We start from the raw sequence: 22,123 nt of genomic DNA on the forward strand, positions 1-22,123 counted from the left end.
ATTACTAGTTTAAACAGTTCCTGGACAGAGAGATTCGCCTTTACATGATAGGAAGGGTCAGATAAAGGTTGGAAGGTGATGTCTAGTATCCAGCTGTAGGGTATTTTGAGGGTAACATTCCAGTGTTAGTTAAAGATCGCATATTCCTGCGTATAGTTATGTACAAAAGTAGAATATGAACATTAACTGTATTTACTGTATTTTATGTATGCGGCGGGAATCCAGAGGATACCACCCACAAGAGCAGTTGGGGAAAGACATCGCCCACCTATTCAAATCCACCTATGACCTTTTCTGTAATGTAGAGACACATCCCTGTGTCCAATGGACAAAGAGATTACAGTGACCATTGTATTGTGTATGCATGTTGTGTATAAAAAGACCATTGTTGCCTGGCCGGTCAGAAGACTCTGAACGCTATCTGTATGACCAGCGAAGGATCGGCCGGGTTGCGCTTGCGAACATTCTCACGTATGTACATTCTCTGTAGCCATTATTCTGTTTAGATTTACTTGTTAGCCTGTAGTGTATGATTTGTATTGTTTTACCTTTTTGGAATTAATCCACTGAGGCCTTAGAACCCTGTGGTTGCAACTACAAATCAGTGTTGTGTTTTCACTTTCCTGCATGGGCTTTAAAGTAGATTTATCTGTATAAGCATTGATAAGGTGTACGCACTGCGGGTACTTTGTATCGCCAGCGCTGCTTAAGGTTTAAAGGTATTACATCATTACAGTACTTTGCTGTTAAGGGTTTAAAGTGTAAAGCATATCATTACATTGTATCATTTAACAAGGTTTAAAGGTTATCCATTGTGTGTGCGCACGTTGAGCGTACTCCGTACACTCAGCGCGGCGTGTGGACGCCAAGTGCGTACCACGTGCAGGACTCTGTACGCAAATAGCGTGCAAAGTGCGTAGCATGTGCATTCAGTCTAGCGGCCATAGCGGCTCCACGGTAATAGTGTATTTAGAGGTATAGCTTTGCGGTCTAAGATAATATCGGCATTATCACCACACAGTACTCATTATACACACTTACAATGCTCATAGCACCCTCTATACCCACACACCCGCACAGTGGCCATCATACGCACAACCCATACCCACACAGTGCTCATTATACACCCCCCACCCACGGCGCCTAGCATATGAGTACTCCATACCCACAGTGCCCAGGATACATAAAATCATACACGGTGACCAGCATACATAAAATCCCATATCCACACACAGTGCTTCGCATAGACATAACTGCCACACCCACACAGTGCTCAGCATACACACAAACAATCCCCAAACCAAAGCAGTGCCCAGCACACGCACACACCTCGTGTTATAGCAGTAGGGTTTCAAGAAGGACACAGAGAAGATGATCTTAAAAGTTGACGGGGAGCAGGAAGCACTGAATCCTGGGTACGGATGCCTCGCTACCCCTAACACTGCCTACAGCACTACCTGCACCTAACCCCCTATTTGCCCCCCAATACTGCCATAACTGCTATCTACCATATGGGGTGGTCTAATACTATGTGGGGAGGCATAAGGGGAGCTCAAAAGCATACATTGCTATGGGACCCAGAAACTGTGAAGTAGGACCCCAATTTTTTAAAGTGAGGGGTCCCCAGGACACACAATTTTTTCTGCTCGGCGCGATCACTGAACTACCCATTTATATTTACCCACGTTCAATGTGCTCCAGTGGATAAAGAATGTGCAGGATATACTTTGTCCACTAGAGCACATTGAACATGGATAAATATAAAAAGGGTAGACATGCCACACTGGAAAGCACAGATGTGCACCCAGAAATGAGTGAAGTATACCATCTTTATAAACATCAGTCTATTTGTCTTGCTGGGCTTGCAGCTAGGGAGGCCAGTCCTACTCTCACAGGTAGTTATAAGCCAGGTAAGGGGGAAAGACATTATTTCCAGAAAGTAGGTATGAATTTGCAATAGATCTGATCTCTGCGTTGGAGCTGTTCTACTCTTGCAGATCTCTATTGCTCAGCGAGAGCACCGGTAAAAGTTCTCAGTGTAGTTTTTAGGACTCTGGAAGCTGAATTTTTTCATGGAGGACCTCAAAGTACTGTGCAATAATCAGGGTGATCAGCCAATGGCTGGTAGGGCCGATTATCTCGCACTGTGTGATGATAAAAACAAACCTTAATGAGAACAATGCATACTGTCAATTATTGTTTGCACAGCAGTCGTATTTGATAATTGGGCCTCATTCAGAGATGGCTGGTAGACTGAGCATGCGCAGGACCCGTTCTGCGCGATCACACACTGTGCCCCCTGTGCAATGATTGACAGGCTGCTGCCACTTGGGGGCGGGCGTAGCTGGCTAGCATTCCCAAAGTAGACATCCTTGCCTCGGCTGAGCAGTTCCGCCAGTCATTTCAAGTAAGCTGAGGCTTACTGAAATGGCCGAGAACTGCAACCATCGCAAACGATGGGTCGCGATGGTGGTCTGATGCTGCATCTTCAGACACAGCACTCGGATCGCAGATACTGACAGGAGATTTCCTTTTCTTACAGACGCCTCACGCGGCATTAGCATTTTTTTTTTTTTTTTTATTTTTTTTTACACATCACTGTTGACAAAAATGCAGCATCGATGTGTACCGCATCCATCTCTGAATCAGGCCCATTAATTAGATTTGCTGCACAATATTTTGAGGGAATCGTTGAAGTGTGCACCTAGCATTACCCACAGTACATACACAATTTTATGTGTTTGCAAGCTTCAGAACGCACTAAATCTGTCAAGTCCCCTATGCAATTACTGGTGTGAGGAGGTGGGGGAGGGTAACAGCTGCGTTCTTCACTGGAGTGTCAAGATCAGGAGCTAAATATCCGATTAACACTGCACTCTGCAAAACAGCAGGGCACATTTTTTTATACATATCGAATGGGCATGGTGCGGTGCCCTGCTAAAACAACTTATACACCTTTCAGACAGAAAGTGAAATTACCGGGTGAAGCAGTTCCACCCGGTAATTTCATGAAACACGTGGGTCCTTTTTCTGTGTGAAAGGGTCAACCCATGTTGTAATTCCCGGGACTTCTACCCAGGAATTTACCAGGGTCGGAGACACGGGAATTATGACACGGGTTGACCCTATCACACAGACAAAATACCTGTGTTGATCTGCAAATTACCGGGTCGAAATTTTTTAACCTGGTAATTTGCATGTCTGTGCGAAAGGGGGGGTCAAGCAGGTCCCGGCAAAACGACGCGGCACTGAAATGCCGGGTAATTGCCGGGAATTTCAAACTTTTCTGTCTGAAAAGGGTATTAGTGTGAACACTACTGATAGTAATGGTTGGTAATACTAGCCAGTGTTCCTTCTGTATACAAGCCTTACAGCAGCAATAAAGAAACGCTGAATGCAAAACTAAACAAAATTCTGCGGATTCCTTAACCTTTCAGATAAATTTAGGCCCAACAAGCGCCAACTGCAGCGTATTGTATCAAAAAGGCAAAAGTTAATATACAAGACCCAAGCTGTGCTGTTGCCAGCAACAACTCTCTTTTCTGTGCAACAACTAACAATGTAGCTAGTGGTACCCATAAATATTGCACAGTGAGAGAAGCACACAGAAAATTGGTATAGCACTGACTGTCAGTTTAGAGTTCACGTAACTATAAATTAGATATGCTCTTTATTAAACGCACAAAAGGGAGAAAACATACAGATGGTGCAAGATGCTTGGCTGGACTTCAGACACTCCACCATGGGTAGTGATCCCTACTCTCTTACTTATTCCTGAATTTTTCAACTTCTGCTGAGCATACACTGGGCAGGATGCAGAAAATATCCCATTTTGATTGCGATGCATCCCGCCACTCTCTGCATGCATATCGGCACTTACGATCGATGTAAGCATTAAGAAAATCACAAAGAACAGCTCTTGCAGGGAATAGGACCTGGAGACCTATGTGCACATGTGCCAAGTGAAGATGTGTCCGAAGATGGTGTTGCCTACTGCATCCAAGCCTTGAAATCTATCGCATTCTGGTGCTTAGGGTATATGCAGTATGCGGCCAAACACCCAGAAACTGCATTTTCGGAAGTTTGGACGCATATTTAAGCTTCCTGCTTCTCGCCCACTGTCAGATAAAAAGTCTGTTGGTCTGAGAGTCATTCTGACAAGCTGAAACCATCAGATATCGTGGCCATACACAGAGATATTTCACCGTGAATATGACCGCAATATCTGCGTTCCTTCACAGAGGATGTAACATTTTCCTGTTCCTCCCATGTGAAAGAACAGTAAAAATGATGGGTGGTCGGAGGCACTGCACTCCCAGATGTGGCAACTAATTATCAAATCATTAAGATGCACTGCACAATTTCAACATGACAGACAAACAGATAATTAGTAGTCAGTCGCGAGAATACATTGTATAACTACCTGGGACATCCAGTGGACCGGCCAAAAAAATTGCGTAGTGTATTGTAAGCATTATTCACATAGCTGCACACAAAGTCACTTATATAATCTAGGCAAACTAGATTAGTAATTTTGTAGCAACGGAATTAGTGTAAAGTCACAGATGAAGCATAACAATATGTGGCGCAAGGCAAGGTTCACTTTTGTCGGACTTATATGTCTTTTTAACCAGATTAGTGGCCGAGTCGCAACAGAAGCTGCATGAAATGACAGGGTCAGTATTCAGGTTTCCTGTGCACTGTACTTTTGTCGCAACAGCAATGTGAATATGTGGCATATTTTATGAAAGACTCCGGTGGGATACTTTATGCAGCTAAATCACAAAGTCAAGGGGAACACCAACTGGGGAGATTTTTTATATATATATATATATATATATATATATATATATATATATATATATATATATATATATATATATATATATATATATATATATACACACACACTGCTCAAAAAAATAAAGGGAACACTAAAATAACACATCCTAGATCTGAATGAATGAAATATTCTTATTAAATACTTTGTTCTTTACATAGTTGAATGTGCGGACAACAAAATCACACAAAAATTATCAATGGAAATCAAATTTATTAACCCATGGAGGTCTGGATTTGGAGTCACACTCAAAATTCAAGTGGAAAAACACACTACAGTCTGATCCAACTTTGATGTAATGTCCTTAAAACAAGTCAAAATGAGTAGTGTGTGTGGCCTCCACGTGCCTGTATGACCTCCCTACAATGCCTGGGCATGCTCCTGATGAGGTGGCGGATGGTCTCCTGAGGGATCTCCTCCCAGACCTGGACTAAAGCATCCGCCAACTCCTGGACAGTCTGTGGTGCAACATGGAGTTGGTGGATGTAGCGAGACATGATGTCCCAGATGTGCTCAATTGGATTCAGGTCTGGGGAATGGGCGGGCCAGTCCATAGCATCAATGCCTTCGTCTTGCAGGAACTGCTGACACACTCCAGCCAAATGAGGTCTAGCATTGTCTTGCATTAGGAGGAACCCAGGGCAAACCGCACCAGCATATGGTCTCACAAGGGGTCTGAGGATCTCATCTCGGTACCTAATGGCAGTCAGGCTACCTCTGGCGAGCACATGGAGGGATGTGCGGCCCCCCAAAGAAATGCCACCCCACACCATTACTGACCCACTGCCAAACCGGTCATGCTGAAGGATGTTGCAGGCAGCAGAACGTTCTCCTTGGCGTCTCCAGACTCTGTCATGTCTGTCACATGTGCTCAGTGAGAACCTGCTATCATCAGAATCAGAATCAGCTTTATTGGCCAGGTGTACGCACGTACACTAGGAATTCTTTGTGGTACAATGCATCGCCAAGCAGCAACATGAAGGAGGAAAAACGTAGCATACATCACACACATGAGTTCATACTGCACATATGCAACTGTACAGTAGACATATTATACATTTAAGACTAAAAACTAAGGCTGCTTGGCAGAGCAGCACCGAGGCAGCCATCCACAGCGCCAACTAGAACTCACACAACGCACATAATACAGAAGATTTAAGTATTACATCAAAAGATAAACCACACAGACAAAGACACAGAAAGAATAATGCATGATTGGTGTAGGCATTTTGAGTAATAACCTCCAGGGGTTGTGTATTCCACCCTCACAAGGCACCAGGTGCGGCAGCCATCTTAGGCGCACTGCGTAGGATTACCCAGGGTGGAATAGTCCACCCCTAGAAGAGAACACAAAATGGGGAGATTGCAGAGTCCTTAAGTTCAGAGTAGGGTTTCAATAAAAACATCAGGTCCACGCATTTTTCATCCCATCCACAAGCGCACCAGATAAGCCAGCCATGTTGGGCGCACTACAAAGGTTACACAGTGGGAGATGAGCCATACAGGGGCCAAATGCATGTATGGGAGATCTGACACGTGTGTAGGAGTATGCTATACCCTGCATGGAAAGATCCAAATGAAGCACACCCCGCCCACGGAGGAACCATCGGAGGCAGCCATGTGGGGCACACTGCATCTGTGAAGAGCACATGGCGCCAGTGGCGAATTTGCCAATCTTGGTGTGCTCTGGCAAGTGCCAAACGTCCTGCACGGTGTTGGGCTGTAAGCACAACCCCCACCTGTGGACGTCAGGCCCTCATACCACCCTCATGGAGTCTGTTTCTGATCGTTTGAGTAGACACATGCACATTTGTGGCTTGCTGGAGGTCATTTTGCAGGGCTCTGGCAGTGCTCCTCCTGTTCCTCTTTGCACAAAGGCGGAGGTAGCGGTCCTGCTGCTGGGTTGTTGCCCTCCTACGGCCTCTTCCACGTCTCCTGATGTACTGACCTGTCTCCTGGTAGCGCCTCCATGCTCTGGACACTACGCTGACAGACACACCAAACCTTCTTGCCACAGCTCGCATTGATGTGCCATCCTGGATGAGCTGCACTACCTGAGCCACTTGTGTGGGTTGTAGGGAGGTCATACAGGCACGTGTAGGCCACACACACTACTGAGCCTCATTTTGATTTGTTTTAAGGACATTACATCAAATTTGGATCAGCCTGTAGTGTGTTTTTCCACTTTAATTTTGAGTGACTCCAAATCCAGACCTCCATGGGTTAATAAATTTGATTTCCATTGATAATTTTTGTGTGATTTTGTTGTCAGCACATTCAACAATGTAAAGAACAAAGTATTTAATAAGAATATTATTTTTTCGAGCAGTGTTTTTATATATATATATATATATATATATATATATATATATATATATATATATATATATATATATATATATATAAAGCAGAAGGCCCGGCACTCCACGAGGTAGCGGCAGCTGGGTTTGGTGCCCTTACACAAAAGAGTATAGCAGCGCAGACGTACGGCACTCACAACCACTTGAAAAGAATGACAACAGCTTGTTTGCTTGTAACAACGTTTCAAACTCTAATCTGAGTTTTTCTTCAGGTTAACATACAGAACATAAAACCAACTCACCTTAAATCCCCTCTAACAAACATACTGCAGCCCCGTGATTGGTGGCGCTCCCGGGCGCGTGAGTCCCGGCCCGAGTCTCTGTCGCCGAGAAATGACGTCACCGCGTATAGACGCGGCGCACGTCAAACAGTTCATCGTCCCCGCTCTCTAGTGAGAACACAGCATGGTGTTGCTATAGCAACCTAGTGAAACAAGGCGCCTTAACAATGATGTCACTAATATCCCGGCATAGTGATTTTACATTAATGAATTGATAATTATAAATACACAGGATAATCACAATGGTGATCAGGTCCTCACCACCTCTACAGGTGATTATCCTGGTTGTCTAAGCTGTCTCATGAGAGTGAACTCTAATAAACATAAGTAAACTCCATTTGAATATGGCCTTATTAACCCTACAGCCCGGGTATTGTCTGAACCTGACATATTGATTAGTCTGATAATCAATATATGATGTTCTCAAAATATTGTATATTGTATATAAATTGGAAGCTTATCTTGATAAAGATCCTGAACCTAGGATCGAAACGTTGATTAAATAAGAATTTACTTACCGATAATTCTATTTCTCGTAGTCCGTAGTGGATGCTGGGAACTCCGTAAGGACCATGGGGAATAGCGGCTCCGCAGGAGACTGGGCACAAAAGAAAAGCTTTAGGACTACCTGGTGTGCACTGGCTCCTCCCCCTATGACCCTCCTCCAAGCCTCAGTTAGGATACTGTGCCCGGACGAGCGTACACAATAAGGAAAAATTTTGAATCCCGGGTAAGACTCATACCAGCCACACCAATCACACCGTACAACTTGTGATATGAACCCAGTTAACAGCATGATAATAGAGGAGCCTCTGGATAGATGGCTCACAACAACAATAACCCGATTTGTTAACAATAACTATGTACAAGTATTGCAGATAATCCGCACTTGGGATGGGCGCCCAGCATCCACTACGGACTACGAGAAATAGAATTATCGGTAAGTAAAATCTTATTTTCTCTGACGTCCTAGTGGATGCTGGGAACTCCGTAAGGACCATGGGGATTATACCAAAGCTCCCAAACGGGCGGGAGAGTGCGGATGACTCTGCAGCACCGAGTGAGAAAACTCCAGGTCCTCCTCAGCCAGAGTGTCAAATTTGTAAAATTTCACAAAAGTATTTGACTTTGACCAAGTAGCAGCTCGGCAAAGTTGTAAAGCCGAGACCCCTCGGGCAGCCGCCCAAGATGAGCCCACCTTCCTTGTGGAATGGGCTTTTACAGATTTTGGCTGTGGCAGGCCTGCCACAGAATGCGCAAGCTGAATTGTACTACAAATCCAGCGAGCAATAGTCTGCTTAGAAGCAGGAGCACCCAGCTTGTTGGGTGCGTACAGGATAAATAGCGAGTCAGATTTTCTGACTCCAGCCATCCTGGAAACATATATTTTCAGGGCTCTGACAACGTCCAGCAACTTGGAGTCCTCCAAGTCCTTAGTAGCCGCAGGTACCACAATAGGCTGGTTCAGATGAAACGCTGAAACCACCTTTGGGAGAAATTGAGGACGAGTCCTCAATTCTGCCCTGTCCGTATGAAAAATCAGGTAAGGGCTTTTACAGGATAAAGCCGCCAATTCTGACACACGCCTGGCTGAAGCCAGGGCCAACAGCATGACCACTTTCCATGTGAGATATTTTAAGTCCACAGTGTTGAGTGGTTCAAACCAATGTGATTTTAGGAAACCCAAAACAACATTCAGATCCCAGGGTGCCACTGGAGGCACAAAAGGAGGCTGTATATGTAGCACTCCCTTAACAAACGTCTGGACTTCAGGCACTGAAGCCAGTTCTCTCTGAAAGAAAATCGACAGGGCCGAAATCTGGACCTTCATGGATCCTAATTTTAGGCCCATAGACACTCCTGCTTGCAGGAAATGCAGGAATCGACCCAGTTGAAATTCCTCCGTCGGGGCCTTTTTGGCCTCGCACCACGCAACATATTTCCGCCAGATGCGGTGATAATGCTTTGCGGTTACATCCTTTCTGGCTTTTATCAAAGTAGGGATGACTTCGTCTGGAATGCCTTTTTCCTTTAGGATCCGGCGTTCAACCGCCATGCCGTCAAACGCAGCCGCGGTAAGTCTTGGAACAGACAGGGTCCCTGCTGGAGTAGGTCCCTTCTCAGAGGTAGAGGCCACGGGTCCTCTGTGAGCATTTCTTGAAGTTCCGGGTACCAAGTCCTTCTTGGCCAATCCGGAGCCACGAGAATAGTTCTTACTCCTCCCCGCCGTATAATCCTCAGCACCTTGGGTATGAGAGGCAGAGGAGGGAACACATACACTGACTGGTACACCCACGGTGTTACCAGAGCGTCCACAGCTATTGCTTGAGGGTCCCTTGACCTGGCGCAATACCTGTCCAGTTTTTTGTTGAAGCGGGACGCCATCATGTCCACCTTTGGTTTTTCCCAACGGTTTACAATCATGTGGAAGACTTCTGGGTGAAGTCCCCACTCTCCCGGGTGGAGGTCGTGCCTGCTGAGGAAGTCTGCTTCCCAGTTGTCCACTCCCGGAATGAACACTGCTGACAGTGCTATCACATGATTTTCCGCCCAGCGAAGAATCCTTGCAGCTTCTGCCATTGCCCTCCTGCTTCTTGTGCCGCCCTGTCTGTTTACGTGGGCGACTGCCGTGATGTTGTCCGACTGGATCAGCACCGGCTGACCTTGAAGCAGAGGTCTTGCTTGGCTCAGAGCATTGTAAATGGCTCTTAACTCCAGGATATTTATGTGAAGTGATGTCTCCAGGCTTGACCACAAGCCCTGGAAGTTTCTTCCCTGTGTGACTGCTCCCCAGCCTCGCAGGCTGGCATCTGTGGTCACCAGGACCCAGTCCTGAATGCCGAATCTGCGGCCCTCTAGAAGATGAGCACTCTGCAACCACCACAGGAGAGACACCCTTGTCCTTGGGGACAGGGTTATCCGCCGATGCATCTGAAGATGCGATCCGGACCATTTGTCCAGCAGGTCCCACTGGAATGTTCTTGCGTGAAATCTGCCGAATGGGATTGCTTCGTAGGAAGCCACCATTTTTCCCAGGACCCTTGTGCATTGATGCACTGATACTTGGCCTGGTTTTAGGAGGTTTCTGACTAGCTCGGATAACTCTCTGGCTTTCTCTTCCGGGAGAAACACCTTTTTCTGGACTGTGTCCAGGATCATCCCTAGGAATAGAAGACGTGTTGTCGGGATCAGCTGCGATTTTGGGATATTGAGAATCCAACCGTGCTGCCGCAGCACTACTTGAGATAGTGCTACTCCGACTACCAACTGTTCCTCGGATCTTGCCCTTATCAGGAGATCGTCCAAGTAAGGGATAATTAAAACTCCTTTCCTTCGAAGGAGTATCATCATTTCGGTCATTACTTTGGTAAAGACCCGGGGCGCCGTGGACAATCCAAACGGCAGCGTCTGAAACTGATAGTGGCAGTTCTGTACCACAAACCTGAGGTACCCTTGGTGAGAAGGGTAAATTGGGACATGGAGGTAAGCATCCTTGATGTCCAGAGACACCATATAATCCCCTTCTTCCAGGTTCGCGATCACCGCTCTGAGTGACTCCATCTTGAATTTGAACCTCTGTATGTAAGTGTTCAAAGATTTTAGATTTAAAATAGGTCTCACCGAGCCATCCGGCTTCGGTACCACAAACAGCGTGGAATAATACCCCTTTCCCTGTTGCAGGAGGGGTACCTTGATTATCACCAGCTGAGAATACAGCTTGTGAATGGCTTCCAATACCGCCTCCCTGTCGGAGGGAGACGTCGGTAAGGCAGACTTTAGGAAACGGCGGGGGGGAGACGTCTCGAATTCCAATTTGTACCCCTGAGATACCACCTGAAGGATCCAGGGGTCCACTTGTGAGTGAGCCACTGCGCGCTGAAATTCTTGAGACGGGCCCCCACCGTGCCTGAGTCCGCTTGTAGAGCCCCAGCGTCATGCTGAGGACTTGGCAGAAGCGGGAGAGGGCTTCTGTTCCTGGGAACTGGCTGTTTGCTGCAGCCTTTTTCCTCTCCCTCTGCCACGGGGCAGAAATGAGGAGCCTTTTGCCCGCTTGCCCTTATGGGGCCGAAAGGACTGCGCCTGATAATACGGCGTCTTCTTATGTTGAGAGGCTACCTGGGGTAAAAATGTGGATTTCCCAGCAGTTGCCGTGGACACTAGGTCCGATAGACCTACCCCAAATAACTCCTCCCCTTTATAAGGCAATACTTCCATATGCCTTTTGGAATCAGCATCACCTGACCACTGCCGCGCCCATAACCCTCTTCTGGCAGATATGGACAGCGCACTTACTCTTGATGCCAGTCGGCAAATATCCCTCTGTGCATCACGCATATATAAAAATGCATCTTTTAAATGCTCTATAGTCAGTAATATACTGTCCCTATCCAGGGTATCAATATTTTCAGTCAGGGAATCCGACCACGCCACCCCAGCACTGCACATCCAGGCTGAGGCGATTGCTGGTCGCAGTATAACACCCGTGTGAGTGTATATACATTTTAGGATATTCTCCTGCTTTCTGTCAGCAGGTTCCTTAAGGGCGGCCGTATCAGGAGACGGTAGTGCCACCTGTTTAGACAAGCGTGTGAGCGCTTTATCCACCCTAGGGGGTGTTTCCCAACGTGCCCTATCCTCTGGCGGGAAGGGGTATGATGCCAATAACCTTTTAGGGATTATCAGTTTTTTATCGGGAGAAACCCACGCTTCATCACACACTTCATTTAACTCCTCAGATGCAGGAAAAAATAAGAATTTACTTACCGATAATTCTATTTCTCATAGTCCGTAGTGGATGCTGGGGACTCCGTAAGGACCATGGGGAATAGCGGCTCCGCAGGAGACTGGGCACATCTAAAGAAAGCTTTAGGACTAACTGGTGTGCACTGGCTCCTCCCCCTATGACCCTCCTCCAAGCCTCAGTTAGGATACTGTGCCCGGACGAGCGTACACAATAAGGAAGGATTTTGAATCCCGGGTAAGACTCATACCAGCCACACCAATCACACCGTATAACTTGTGATCTGAACCCAGTTAACAGTATGATAACAGAGGAGCCTCTGAAAAGATGGCTCCCAACAATAATAACCCGATTTTTGTAACAATAACTATGTACAAGTATTGCAGACAATCCGCACTTGGGATGGGCGCCCAGCATCCACTACGGACTATGAGAAATAGAATTATCGGTAAGTAAATTCTTATTTTCTCTAACGTCCTAAGTGGATGCTGGGGACTCCGTAAGGACCATGGGGATTATACCAAAGCTCCCAAACGGGCGGGAGAGTGCGGATGACTCTGCAGCACCGAATGAGAGAACTCCAGGTCCTCCTCAGCCAGGGTATCAAATTTGTAGAATTTAGCAAACGTGTTTGCCCCTGACCAAGTAGCTGCTCGGCAAAGTTGTAAAGCCGAGACCCCTCGGGCAGCCGCCCAAGATGAGCCCACTTTCCTTGTGGAACGGGCTTTTACAGATTTTAGCTGTGGCAGGCCTGCCACAGAATGTGCAAGCTGAATTGTACTACAAATCCAACGAGCAATAGTCTGCTTAGAAGCAGGAGCACCCAGCTTGTTGGGTGCATACAGGATAAACAGCGAGTCAGATTTCCTGACTCCAGCCGTCCTGGAAATATTTTCAGGGCCCTGACAACATCCAGCAACTTGGATTCCTCCAAGTCCCTAGTAGCCGCAGGCACCACAATAGGTTGGTTCAGGTGAAAACGCTGGAACCACCTTAGGGAGAAACTGAGGACGAGTCCTCAATTCCGCCCTGTCCGAATGGAAAATCAGATAAGGGCTTTTACAGGATAAAGCCGCCAATTCTGACACGCGCCTGGCCCAGGCCAGGGCCAACAGCATGACCACTTTCCATGTGAGATATTTTAACTCCACAGATTTAAGTGGTTCAAACCAATGTGACTTTTGGAACCCAAACTACATTGAGATCCCAAATTGCCACTGGAGGCACAAAAGGAGGCTGTATATGCAGTACCCCTTTTACAAACGTCTAAACTTCAGGGACTGAAGCCAGCTCTTTTTTTTTTTTGGAAGAAAATTGACAGGGCCGAAATCTGAACCTTAATGGACCCCAATTTCAGGCCCATAGACACTCCTGTTTGCAGGAAATGTAGGAATCGACCCAGTTGAATTTCCTCCGTCGGGCCTTACTGGCCTCGCACTACGCAACATATTTTCGCCAATTGCGGTGATAATGTTTTTGCGGTTACATCCTTCCTGGCTTTAGATCAGGATATGGATGACTTCATCCGGAATGCCTTTTTTCCTTCAGGATCCGGTGTTCAACCGGCATGCCGTCAAACGCAGCCGCGGTAAGTCTTGGAACAGACAGGGTCCTTGCTGGAGCAGGTCCCTTCTTAGAGGTAGAGGCCACGGATCCTCCGTGAGCATCTCTTGAAGGTCCGGTTACCAAGTCCTTCTTGGCCAATCCGGAGCCACGAATATAGTGCTTTCTCCTCTCCATCTTATCAATCTCAGTACCTTGGGTATGAGAGGCAGAGGAGGGAACACATACACTGACTGGTACACCCACGGTGTTACCAGAGCGTCTACAACTATTGCATGAGGGTCTCTTGACCTGGCACAATACCTGTCGAGTTTTTTAATCATGTGGACGACTTCTGGGTGAAGTCCCCACTTTCCCGGGTGGAGGTCGTGCTGAGGAAGTCTGCTTCCCAGTTGTCCACTCCCGGAATGAATACTGTTGACAGTGCTATCACATGATTTTCCGCCCAGCGAAGAATCCCTGCAGCTTCTGCCATTGCCCTCCTGCTTCTTGTGCCACCCTGTCTGTTTACGTGGGTGACTGCCATGATGTTGTCCGACTGGATCAACACCGGCTGACCTTGAAGCAGAGGTCTTGCTAAGCTTAGAGCATTGTAAATGGCCCTTAGCTTCAGGATATTTATGTGAAGTGATGTATCCAGGCTTGACCCTAAGCCCTGGAAATTCCTTCCCTGTGTGACTGCTCCCCAGCCTCGCAGGCTGGCATCCGTGGTCACCAGGACCCAGGCCTGAATGCCGAATCTGCGGCCCTCTAGAAGATGAGCACTCTGCAACCACCACAGGATGGATACCCTTGTCCTTGGTGACAGGGTTATCCGCTGATGCATCTGACAATGCGACCCGGACCATTTGTCCAGTAGGTTCCACTGGAAAGTTCTTGCGTGGAATCTAACGAATGGGATTGCTTCGTAGGAAGCCACCATTTTTACCCAGAACCCTTGTGCATTGATGCACTGAGACTTGGTTCGGTTTTAGGAGGTTCCTGACTAGCTCGGATAACTCCCTGGCTTTCTCTTCCGGGAGAAACACCTTTTTTCTGGACTGTGTCCAGGAACATCCCTAGGAAACAGAAGACAAGTCGTCGGAACCAGCTGCGATTTTGGAATATTGAGAATCCAATCGTGCTGCCGCAACACTACCTGAGATAGTGCTACACCGACTTCCAACTGTTCCCTGGATCTTACCCTTATCAGGGAATCGTCCAAGTAAGGGATAACTAAAATTCCCTTCCTTCGAAGGGATATCATTTCGGCCATTACCTTGGTAAAGACCCGGGGTGCCGTGGACCATCCCTACGGCAGCGTCTGAACGGATAGCGACAGTTCTGTACCATAACCTGAGGTACCCTTGGTGAGAAGGGTAAATTTTGACATGAAGGTAAGCATCCTTGATGTCCCGAGACATCATGTAGTCCCCTTCTTCCAGGTTCGCAATCACTGCTCTGAGTGACTCAATCTTGAATTTGAACCTCTGTATGTAAGTGTTCAAAGATTTTAGATTTAGATTCGGTCTCACCGAGCCGTCTGGCTTCGGTACCACAATAGTGTGGAATAATACCCCGTTCCCTGTTGCAGGAGGGGTACCTTGATTATCACCTGCTGGGAATACAGCTTGTGAATGGCTTCCAAAACTGCCTCCCTGTCAGAGGGAGACGTCGGTAAAGCCGACTTTTGGAAACGGCGAGGGGGAGACGTCTCGAATTCCAATATGTACCCTTGAGATATTACCTGAAGGATCCAGCGGTCTACTTGCGAGTGAGCCCACTGCGCACTGAAATTCATTGAGAACGGGCCCCCACCGTGCCTGAGCTTGTAAGGCCCTAGCGTCATACTGAGGGCTTGGCAGAGGCGGGAAAGGGTTTCTGTTCCTGGGAACTGGCTAATCTCTTCAGCCTTTTTCCTCTCCCTCTGTCACGAGCAGAAAAGAGGAACCTTTTGTCCGCTTGCCAACAAAGGACTGCGCCTGATAATACGGCGTCTTATTTTGAGAGGCGACCTGGGGTACAAACGTGGATTTCCCAGTTGTTGCCGTGGCCACCAGGTCTAAAAGACCGACCCCAAATGTCCCTTTTCAAAGGCAATACTTCCAAATGCCGTTTGGAATCCGCATCACCTGACCATTTTACTGGTAGAATTGGACAACGCACTTATACTTGATGCCAGTCGGCAAATATTCCGCTGTGCATCATGCATATATAGAAATGCATCTTTTAAATGCTCTATAGGCAATAATATACTATCCTTATCTAGGATATCAATATTTCCAGTCAGGGAATCCGACCATGCCAACCCAGCACTGCACCTCCAGGCTGAGGCGATTGCTGGTCGCAGTATAACACCAGTATGTGTGTGAATACATTTTTGGATACCCTCCTGCTTTCTATCAGCAGGATCCTTAAGGGCGGCCATCTCATGAGAGGGTAGAGCCCTTGTTCTTACAAGCGTGTGAGCGCCTTATCCCCCCCTAGGGGGTGTTTCCCAACGCACCCTAACCTCTGGCGGGAAAGGGTATACACCAATACTTTTTAAGAAATTATCAATTGTTATCGGGGGGAAACCCACGCATCATCACACACCTCATTTTATTTCTCAGATTCAGGAAAACTACAGGTAGTTTTTCCCTCACCGAACATAATACCCCTTTTTGGTGGTACTCGTATTATCAGAAATGTATAAAACATTTTCCATTGTCTCAATCATGTAACGTGTGGCCCTACTGGAAATCACGGTTGTCTCTTCACCGTCGACACAGGAGTCAGTATCCGTGTCGGCGTCTATATCTGCCATCTGAGGTAACGGGCGCTTTAGAGCCCCTGACGGCCTATGAGACGTCTGGACAGGCACAAGCTGAGTAGCCGGCTGTCTCATGTCAACCACTGTTTTTTTTTATACAGAGCTGACACTGTCACGTAATTTTCAACAGTACATCCACTCAGGTGTCTACCCCCTAGGTGGTGACATCACTGTTACAGACACTCTGCTCCGTCTCCACATCATTTTTCTCCTCATACATGTCGACACAAACGTACCGACACACAGCACACACACAGGGAATGCTCTGATAGAGGACAGGACCCCACTAGCCCTTTGGGGAGACAGAGGGAGAGTATGCCAGCACACACCAGAGCGCTATATATATATATATATACAGGGATAACCTTATATAAGTGTTTTTCCCCTTATAGCTGCTGTATGTTTTAATACTGCGCCTAATTAGTGCCCCCCTCTCTTTTTTTAACCCTTTCTGTAGTGTAGTGACTGCAGGGAAGAGCCAGGGAGCTTCCCTCCAACTGAGCTGTGAGGGAAAATGGCGCCAGTGTGCTGAGGAGATAGGCTCCGCCCCCTTTTCGGCGGCCTTATCTCCCGTTTTTCTGTATATTCTGGCAGGGGTTAAATGCATCCATATAGCCCAGGAGCTATATGTGATGTATTTTTTTGCCATGTAAGGTATTTTTATCATGTTTTATTGCGTCTCAGGGCGCCCCCCCCAGCGCCCTGCACCCTCATTGACCGGAGTATGAAGTGTGCTGAGAGCAATGGCGCACAGCTGCAGTGCTGTGCGCTACCTTATTGAAGACAGGAACGTCTTCTGCCGCCGATTTTTCCGGACCTCTTCGCTCTTCTGGCTCTGTAAGGGGGCCGGCGGCGCGGCTCCGGGACCCATCCAGGCTGGGCCTGTGATCGTCCCTCTGGAGCTAATGTCCAGTAGCCAAGAAGCCCAATCCACTCTGCACGCAGGTGAGTTCGCTTCTTCTCCCCTTAGTCCCTCGATGCAGTGAGCCTGTTGCCAGCAGGTCTCACTGAAAATAACAAACCTAAACTAAAACTTTCACTAAGAAGCTCAGGAGAGCCCCTAGTGTGCACCCTTCTCGTCGGGCACAGAAATCTAACTGAGGCTTGGAGGAGGGTCATAGGGGGGAGGAGCCAGTGCACACCAGTTAGTCCTAAAGCTTTCTTTAGATGTGCCCAGTCTCCTGCGGAGCCGCTATTCCCCATGGTCCTTACGGAGTCCCCAGCATCCACTTAGGACGTTAGAGAAACTACAGGTAGTTTTTTCTCACCAAACATAATACCCTTTTTAGTGGTACTTGTACTATCAGAAATGTGTAAAACATTTTTCATTTCCTCAATCATGTAACGTGTGGCCCTACTGGAAGTCACATTCGTCTCTTCATCGTCGACACTGGAGTCAGTATCCGTGTCGGAGTCTGTATCTGCTACCTGAGGTAGCGGGCGTTTTAGAGCCCCTGATGGTCTTTGAGACGCCTGGACAGGCACAAGCTGAGTAGCCGGCTGTCTCATGTCATCAACCGTCTTTTGTAAAGAGCTGACACTTTCACGTAATTCCTTCCATAAGCCCATCCACTCAGGTGTCGACTCCCTAGGGGGTGACATCTCCATTATAGGCAATTGCTCCGCCTCTACATCATTTTCCTCCTCATACATGTCGACACAGTCGTACCGACACAGCACACACACAGGGAATGCTCTGATAGAGGACAGGACCCCACTAGCCCTTTGGGGAGACAGAGGGAGAGTATGCCAGCACACACCAGAGCGCTATATATATGTTTGGATAACACTATACAGAGTGTTTTTCCCCTTATAGCTGCTGTTTATATTATACTGCGCCTAATTAGTCCCCCCCCCCCTCTTGTTTTACCCTTTTCTGTAGTGCAGGACTGCAGGGGAGAGTCAGGGAGACGTCCTTCCAGCGGAGCTGTGAGGGAAAATGGCGCCAGTGTGCTGAGGAGATAGGCTCCGCCCCCTTCTCGGCTGACTTTTCTCCCGCTTTTTTCAGGAATCTGGCAGGGGTTAATATACATCCATATAGCCCTGGGGGTTATATGTGATGTATTTTAGCCAGCCAAGGTGTTCATATTGCTGCTCAGGGCGCCCCCCCCCCCCAGCGCCCTGCACCCATCAGTGACCGGAGCGTGTGGTGTGCATGAGGAGCAATGGCGCACAGCTGCAGTGCTGTGCGCTACCTTGGTGAAGACTGATGTCTTCTGCCGCCGATTTTCCGGACTTCTTCTTGCTTCTGGCTCTGTAAGGGGGCCGGCGGCGCGGCTCTGGGACCGGACTCCGAGGCTGGGCCTGTGTTCGGTCCCTCTGGAGCTAATGGTGTCCAGTAGCCTAAGAAGCCCAAGCTGGCTGCAAGCAGGCAGGTTCGCTTCTTCTCCCCTTAGTCCCTCGATGCAGTGAGCCTGTTGCCAGCAGGTCTCACTGAAAATAAAAAACCTAAAACTAACTTTTCCTAAGAAGCTCAGGAGAGCCCCCTAGATTGCACCCAGCTCGGTCGGGCACAAAAATCTAACTGAGGCTTGGAGGAGGGTCATAGGGGGAGGAGCCAGTGCACACCAGGTAGTCCTAAAGCTTTTCTTTTGTGCCCAGTCTCCTGCGGAGCCGCTATTCCCCATGATCCTTACGGAGTTCCCAGCATCCACTAGGACGTCAGAGAAAATAAGCATAAATTCGACTGCAATAAAGCTACTGTGAAAAAAATGAACTTGCGAGAAATTATTTGACTGGATGAGTGCACCTCCACACTGTTGGACTTGTGGTTTTTTTTTATATATATATATATATATATATATATATATATATATATATATATATATATATATATATATATATATATATATATATATATATATATATTATATATATAAAAAACAACAGCAGCGGCACTTACATAAATACACCAACGTTTCAGGGCTATATCCCTCTTCTACATTCATCTTCGTCACAGTGGGCACCAGAGCACACAGTTCTGGAGTGGAGTGTCGGACTGCATCCTTACATTATATTATATTATCTCCAAACTCCGGCACTCCGTGGGTAATTAAAAAACACAGTGCCAGGTGCCATCCACATGACAGCCTGCCCAACTCCACAGTACATACAATCTCCAACTGCGGCACTCTCGCCTCTCTAAAAAGAATCACAGGACACGGCTCTCTTTGGCAATGTTTCAGCGCCTAGCAGCGCTTTCATCAAGCCATGTAAATTTATATATAAATACATTTTGTTATTAATATTACTGCCATTGTCAAGCATTTCATTATATTTTTTTCCAAACAAAAATATACACGGGATTTGTCCAACAACAGAATTGCCCAATGACTGGGGGGTTACTCTAGGACACCATACCCAGTCGTGTCACAAAGAAATGTTGAATCTGACAAAATGAGGACCACTAGCATCTCACAGGGAAGGCACTCATTAGCTGTGAACAAAGCATGAACAAAACTGCATTGAATCACTGCCCCCTATGATAAATTGATTTACATACAAACCTTACAAAAAGTGCATAGACGTACCACAAAAATATTTTTACATCTACAGTGCAAACATTATGTGGCTGGATTTGCTGTTTTTAATATGGAAATCTAGTGTCCTATTTGAGGCTCTGTTACAACTATTTCTCACCAGGATAATAAAAAAAAGTTCAGGCACGGTGTCAAATATTCACCACTGAGACCATAGAAAAACAAACCATACAGCTACTGTATATGGAGTTATGAATGGGTTACCGTTTTTCCAAACACGTCAACTAATAATGCTAGATAAGACATGAACATTTCTGAAAGCGCACACACAAAAAAACAAACCATAAAATGAGAAATAAATTAAGAAACCGGTGCCCATTTTACCTGCACATTCTGTATATGCTGACCCTGGAGAATGGAGGACTTGGCAGTAGGACTAATTAGTTGAGCAGACGATAATGAGGACATAGCCAGTACAGGCTTTACTTCAGTACGGCCTCCAATAGTGACCAGCTTGATCTGCTGTGGTGTCCCCTTAAAATCCACATGCTGAATTTGCGTGGCTTTGTGCGCACCAGACATCTGGCTCTGTGGAATCAGCACAATGGGATGGTTGGACTTGCCCAGAGTCGTCACTATCAGCTTCTCTTGTTTCACAACACGGTTCCCAGGGGTAAGCTCGGAGGCCTTATTGAGGATTACCTGTCCAGACAAGGGTGACCCCAGCTTGTGAATGCCACTCTGCAAGACCGTTTTCATAGCTGAGGCTGAAGGACCAGGACTTGGCTTTGAAGCAACGCTTACTACTGCCAGACGACTGGCATGGTTACTTGGGGTTGGAACCTCTTCATGAACAGTTGACATAGGAACACAGGTGTCACTAATATTAACTTCCACACACTCCTCCAGCTCTGTCTCCATAGGGACCTCCTCCGCCATGGGAGAGGTGATCGTGATCGCCTCAATGCTGTCATCATCTACTATGGACATGCTGGTCTCCATGATCTCATCAGGGAGGGCATTATTCACCTCTGCAGACACCACACTCATTCTTCACATCCAATGAGAACTTCTGAGGAGGATAAGACATAAATATGAATATGGGGTGATGGAGCTTCATGGCCTGCAGCCCCCAGTGCCCTGCCATACAAGTAAGGACAATTAGCGTGCATCACAACACGACAGCCCCCTGTACATGCAGCGTGAGACTGCAGCCACTGCCGCCCTAGGGCGCCCTGCACTGTTGCCTGACGCTACAACATACACACAGCAGCAGCATCGGCCACATTTGAATCTGTGCAGCTCAGCTCCTGCCGCCGCCTACATTACCTTCAGGAAGTCAGCAACTCGGATCACAGCACCAGACTCCCGGCATGTACTCCGCTCACACAGCCCCGACCCGCAGCTGCCCAGGAGCCGGCTGCAGGATGAGAGCCATGGCCGGCGCCGCCCGCCGACGGGAGACGATAGAGTAGAAAGGGCGCTCTTTCCCAGCAGCCGGTACTCAACGGAACCACTCAGGGACTCAGCAGCCTGGTTTGCGCCTGCGCCGGGAAATCTCGCGTCCAAGCACGAGATACGAGAATATCCCGCACAGGCGCGGTAACTGTACGTATCTCTGCCTGGGATAAGACAGGAGGGGATGCGGTCAAGATCCCGCCGGACGGAATCCCGGCGGTTGAAATACCGACACCGGGATCCCGACCTGCACAATCCCGACATATTCTCCCTCTGTGGGTGTCCACGACACCCATAGAGGGAGAATACATTTGTGTGCCCGCAAGGGGCTGCGTAGCGCTCGCCCCCCTGTCGGGATTGTGCCAGTCGGGATACCGGTGTCGGTATTCCGACCGCCGGGAATTCGACAGGAGTCATTATCACATCTCCATAATGTTAGATTCAGAATCATCAGATACCGCCGCAGTTGTGAGGTGGTACTGTGGGGATCACGCGAAGAGAATGTCTGCTGTCATCCTTCCCATTCCCGTGGGGGAGAGAGGGTGGAGGAGAGGAGAAAGATAGAGATGTCCATGTATGGAAGAGGTGAGGTGATGATGGTTACAGCAGG

General features: G+C 47.6%; 1 protein-coding gene across 1 annotated transcript in view; it reads right to left on the reverse strand.

The window, feature by feature from the left end:
* The window catches only part of LIN54 (lin-54 DREAM MuvB core complex component), a 157,353-nt gene extending 135,562 nt beyond the window's left edge, over nt 1-21,791 (reverse strand). The window contains exons 1-2 of the mRNA XM_063919931.1: nt 21,385-21,791; nt 20,440-21,127 (exon numbers count right to left, since the gene is read on the reverse strand). Coding sequence (XP_063776001.1) covers nt 20,440-21,105 — 666 coding nt within the window. The 5' untranslated portion in view covers nt 21,106-21,127; nt 21,385-21,791. The remainder of the gene's footprint in view (nt 1-20,439; nt 21,128-21,384) is intronic.
* Nucleotides 21,792-22,123: the final 332 nt, after the last annotated feature.

Source organism: Pseudophryne corroboree, chromosome 1 (genome assembly GCF_028390025.1).
Source record: "Pseudophryne corroboree isolate aPseCor3 chromosome 1, aPseCor3.hap2, whole genome shotgun sequence".
Lineage (NCBI taxonomy): Eukaryota > Metazoa > Chordata > Amphibia > Anura > Myobatrachidae > Pseudophryne > Pseudophryne corroboree.